The sequence below is a fragment of the Melospiza melodia genome, chromosome 5 (genome assembly GCF_035770615.1).
Source record: "Melospiza melodia melodia isolate bMelMel2 chromosome 5, bMelMel2.pri, whole genome shotgun sequence".
In the NCBI taxonomy this organism is placed as follows: Eukaryota; Metazoa; Chordata; class Aves; order Passeriformes; family Passerellidae; genus Melospiza; species Melospiza melodia.
In genome coordinates, this window is record NC_086198.1 from 69027388 (window position 1) to 69032938 (window position 5551).

A 5551-nucleotide genomic window follows, 5' to 3' on the forward strand; every position below is an offset into this window, starting at 1 on the left:
CCCCGACCCCGTCCTGTGCAAACACAGCCCCCGCCCCCTGCCCGGCCAATGCCGACGCCACGCCGCGCCCGGGCCCCCCGCATCCTCACCCCGCGGGCAAACATCCCCTGGGCCTGGGGCGTCCCGCGGCGTGGCGGGCAGAGCGGATTCTAGGAGAGGCGGGGCCGGGCGAGGCGGCGGAGCGGGCCGGGGGTGCGGTGTCGCCCCCCCCGTATGTAAATGAGGGCGGGAGGCGCCCGGCGGGCCACCGGGATCCCCGGGCGGAGCGGCGTTGTGGGCTGAGCGCGCCGCCGGCAGCAGCGCGCGGGAGCCGCAGGAGCGGGACCAGGAGCTGGAGCGGGGCCGCCGCGCCACCACGTGCTGCCCGCGCCATGGAGCTGGAGGAGCTGGGCATCCGGGAGGAGTGCGGCGTGTTCGGCTGCATCGCCTCGGGCGCGTGGCCCACGGAGCTGGACGTGCCCCATGTAATCACGCTGGGGCTGGTGGGGCTGCAGCACAGGTAAGAGGGGCGCAGGGGCCGGATGTGCCCGGACGCGGCTCGGTGTCGGAGCGGGCCGCGGCGGCTGCTCGGGGCCGTGCGGCGGCACGTGCAGCCTGCAGGGCCTCGGGTCTCCGGCGGCAGGAGCGCTCGGAGAGGGGAGCGCTCCGACCGGTCCCTTCCGCTCCGCCCCGGCGGGGAGCCCCGGCAGCATCCCGGAGGCGAAGGGCAAGGAGCACCCCTCCGCCTCCTGCCTCCCGAGCCGGTCCCGCCGAAGGAGAGCTGTCGAACGCCTTTGGACCTCGGCTGCATCTCGCCTGAGTCGCACCCGCTCTCGCTACCGGGCCCGCGCCACCGGCCCGGGCGTTCGCCCGTCCCTGCGCGGAGCCCGCGGCGTGGCTGAGCCCCGGGCGGCGTGGCCGAGCCCCAGGTGGCGAGGGTAAGCCCCGCGCGGCGGGGCTGAGCTCCCGGCGGCGGGCATAAGCCCCGGGCAGCGGGGATGAGCTCCCGGCGGCGCGGGTGAGCCCCGGGCAGCGGGAGTGAGCCCCGGGCAGCGGGAGTGAGCCTCGGGCGGCAGCGGGTACGCCGCCCGCAGCGGAATGCACCCGCCGCCCCGAGCGGGAGGCCCGGCCGTCATTCTCAAGATGCTCACTTTAAAGTGTAAGTCACACAATTCGAGGCTACCGAAACTGAGCAGTTCTTAAGCGTTTTTAGGCTCCTACTGGCGTTAGTGGTTTAGATTCATCATCACGATACAGTAAAACTTCTACCTGACGTCTCTACGGCAGTGTACAACAGACCTGATTCACTGTCATCCATGTGGATGCAGAACTACAGAATGAAGTTTGGGTTCTGCTTCCATCTGGTTGGTATTCAAAATAATAATGGTATGGAGTGACATATACCAGTCATTTTTTCAGTGGTGCCAGAAAAGTATATCGTCCTTGTGGGAGCACATGCACAGCTAGGCAAGCACAAGATCGTTCAGTAGTACATGCTGAGCCCGTTTGCTGTGCTTGATTCCACAGCTGGTTTCCAAGTGTGCTCAGTAAACACGCTCCTGACAGTCTAGTAGGTGGGCTACCTAGGTAACCTGGGCATGGGTAAGTACACATGCACTGAATAGATAAAATACATTCGTTGTATTTCTCAGGTCACAGGCATGCAAATGTTGCTCTGGTTTTGGACCAACAATAGGAAATCGTTTGCATGGACATTTTCTGTTTATTACAGTAGAGTTTCATATACTTTTCCTGTTAAAATGCTGCATTCCTACTGACTCTCGTATGCTAATAATTCTCTTTCAACTGCAGGTATATATATTTTGCCAGTGTCCACCAAAAATGTTTATATTTGAAGTGATACAACCAAAGTCCCAGGAACAAAGCCATGGTTTCCATGTAAAATGAAACAATAGTCTCGTTTTAGCTTGCATGGATTTTCTCTGAAGAGGTTGGAAATAATCTTACCTTGTTTGTGCTTACATTTACACTGGTAGACCTGGAGTATTTTAGGTGGGATTGATGTATTTTTATTATTTTGTATCTTATTATCTCAATTTTCATTGCAACCTTATTTCAGCTTTTCAATATGCGTTGTTTGGTTTTTGTTTTTTTTTCTTTGATGGGCACTTGACAAATATATTTAATTTGCTTGACCTTTTTAATATCAGATATCCCCCGTGGAGGATACAACTGTACACACCAATATTTATACCATGATTGAAATTCATTGTTCATTCACAAATTCTACAGGAAGCTAAAAGCCTAGAGGCATATATACACTACCTCTGATTCTGATCTAACTCAGTAATGGTCAAAAATTTTAAGGGATGCTTTCCTAAAGGCACAAATATTGCACCTGTGAAAAAAGTGAAACAGTCTGTTCTATTAGGTATACCTTTGCAAGCACTCAATAAAGTTGTGTTCAATAGCTGTGATGTTAATGTTCCTATTCTCTGCTAATGTTTCTCTCTTTGCATTTCCTATTCCAATGGGTAGAAGAGCTGCCATCCCGATCAGGAAGTAACAAGATAACAGCTATTTTTCTTTTTACTTTTTGGAATGTCTCTTGAAAACCAGAGTTAAAGTTTAGCATTAACTGAATCAGTAAACTACATTAGGCCCATGGTTTTGAAGTTAAAAAGGAAGACACGTCTCTTAACCATAGGTCTTTAAAAAGAAATAAATATGAAAGAAGGTTATAGTAAGTATTAATGGGCTATCCAAGTCAGGCCTGAGTGACTAACATAAATTTGACTGGCCACTAGAAAATACAGTCCTTAGACATCACCTTCAAATTGGTTAGGATATTTATGTAATGATTGCTGCCCTTTGATATAAGCATGTTCTTCTATATTCAAATTAGTCCTGTGCAATAAATCAAATTACAGAATTTGGCCCTTAATTTGTCTCAGATTTTAAAATTTAGAATATTAGAATATTAAAGTATGGCATTGTATCAAGCTGCATTTCTGAGATGCCTGGGCCACAAAGAGGAGAACATGTTATAATTTCTAATCTTTGAAATCTTACCTGTATATGTAAAAATCCAGAGTATTTGTTAGAGGCCACAAAAACATGCAACATAAATTCTTTGTGCTTTGTGTTCTGATACAGCTGGTTGCAGCAAGGTGAAGGACTTGGCTGTTTCTGATAAATGGCCAAGAATGAGTTGATACTTTTTATTAGTGTGGCATTGAAGAGATTTTCTTCACTGTGGATGTTTGCAGCTGAAAACTTGAAACTCTGTATGCTTCATCATGCAACCAAAATACTGGAGCATGTGTTCAGTGGTGTGCATGAGCAGTGCTTGCAGCTTCCCTCACTGAAACTGTTCTGCATTAAAAATTGATGTGTACATGTAAGCAAAGTTTGAGAGCCCACAAGTAGACTCATAATCAAAGACAAAAGATACTTGTAGTTTCACTATTGTGACATTAGCAGAAACAACTTTAAAAGTTGTTTAGGGTTGCATTTTTTTTCAATAATTAAAAATCAACTGTTAGTTGTTGAGGCTTTAATTCTCACTCCTTTGCACCAGAAGTTAGAACAGAGAGTTTTATTGGCTTTAACTTTGTAATGGTGAACTGTGAATTAAAACAAAAACCAGAATATTCTTACTCTCAGTCTAATCAAGGCCTTCAACACACTTAAAGCATGTTATCAATTTAACTTGAAACCTTGGTAACATTTTACAGTAGTGAATTTTAGCAGTGAATGCTCATTAACTTAATTCTGCTCAAACAAATCATGTTACTCTGGCATCAACATTAACAAGGCTTAAAAGTGGATGGTCTAAATCATCTCTGCATTTTGTAAGCCAGGGAACAGAGTCACTGCAAAATCCACTGACAGCATGCCAAAATCAAATCAGAGTGTGTTGGTAAGGAGAGAATTTTCTTGGGGGTGGTGAGGGAGGGAGGAGTTACTCTGAATTACAAATCTATTAGACGTCATTTGAGTCCTTGACCAGGACAAATTTGCAAAGTCAATCTTCGAGGAAGTGTGATTTCTGTTAACTTTTTGCAAAATACTTTGAAAAATATTTTTGGCAGTAATACTGTGTACTGAAACCTGAGTGTACCAGCTTTGTACTCATTTTTAGAGAAAGTCCTTAAAAGCTATCTTCTATGAAGATGGAAGTCCCATTAAGTCAGGAAATATCCCTTGTCTCAGCTGGGCCTGTATATGGAACTTGTTATCAGTGGAGGCTTGGCTAGTGCGTTTTTTGGTACCTTTCCTGTTACTGTCCATTATAACAGAACCCAGATAATCACCAATGTAAGTTAAGGCACTTCTCTCTCAATCTAGTAAAGTCAGTGGTTGCTTCCCATTAGCCATCTTTCCAAATACCTACATTCAATATAGCATAATCAAAGTGTTAATCTACATTTTATATACATTTTGGCTACAAGATAGGGTCTTTTTTTAAAAGGCTGTTTAGCAAGCCATTGGTATTGTGACTTACACTGTGAATCTTTCAGTCAAAAAGCTTAAAATTGCAATAGTATTTGAATAAGAATTTTCGGAGGAGCTCAGATATACTATAGGTAATGATTCTGATAATTTGGTATGTAAGATATTTATCTTTAACTTTTATCTCAAGAACACTTTATGCGTTCAACATATCCCTCATTCCCAGGTGCAAGAAGTGCAGTGTCAAATGTCCTAACTATATAAATACCAAATCTTGCAATTAGTGATATTTCTTTGTAAATCCCCTATGGAATATACAGGGTACGAGGTTTGCCTAGCCAGTGATTAAGTCTGTATGCTATTTGACGATAGTGTTCATGCTCTATGTGCTGGTAAAACATTCCTGAGTACTTTTAGACACAGAATGTAGATGTAAAACCCCTTCTTTTAGTTCTATCTTGGTTCAAGTTTTAGGCCAGTGTGTGCTGCAGGTGATGACAGCCTGGCTTAATTACATTCTGCAAAGTTTGCTCCTGCAAAAGAGAAAGGCCTTTTTGCTGTGGTGAGCTCTTCCATCTGCTAGGTTGTTTTACATAACATCCTGCAGGGCTCAGGTTCCTGCACACTCATTTTTGGGAAAGTGAAGCCAGATTTCATTCTAACCAAGTTGAGGCCTCTTCAATGCACATGTCACAAAATGTAGTTCAGTCTAAGCTTTTATCTCTGAATGTGGAGTAACCAGCTGGAATGAGATGTTATAAGGAGTGGAACAAACAGGAGGGAAGTGGTGCAAAACATGAGATACAAGAGGACATTTCTGAGACAGCCGTTGTTTATTGTGGCAAACAGACTTCCCATTACATTCACCTAGCTAGAGGGCTGGGGTGAGACTGTTCATTCTTCTGTGCTTTGACTGTAGATAAGTCATCCATATACATCTCTCCAGTAATTTTCACAGGATTGCTTGGTTGGCTTGTCTGCCCATACCTTAAATTTGAGCTTCATGCATGGAGGGAGGGTTGCATGCAGCAACCTGTGTTATCACTGGGTAGATGAGTTCATATAAATTTTCCTGGCTTCACTATCTGCCACATTACCATTCCCATAAAAAAAAAAAAAAAAAAAAAAAAAAAAAAAAAAAAAAAGCAGGGTTGAT

General features: G+C 45.3%; 1 protein-coding gene across 1 annotated transcript in view; it reads left to right on the forward strand.

Moving 5' to 3' along the window:
- Positions 1 to 351: 351 nt before the first annotated feature.
- PPAT (phosphoribosyl pyrophosphate amidotransferase) overlaps positions 352 to 5551 on the forward strand; it is a 43286-nt gene continuing 38086 nt past the window's right edge. Inside the window, exon 1 of the mRNA XM_063157223.1 lies at positions 352 to 499. Coding sequence (XP_063013293.1) covers positions 372 to 499 — 128 coding nt within the window. The 5' untranslated portion in view covers positions 352 to 371. The remainder of the gene's footprint in view (positions 500 to 5551) is intronic.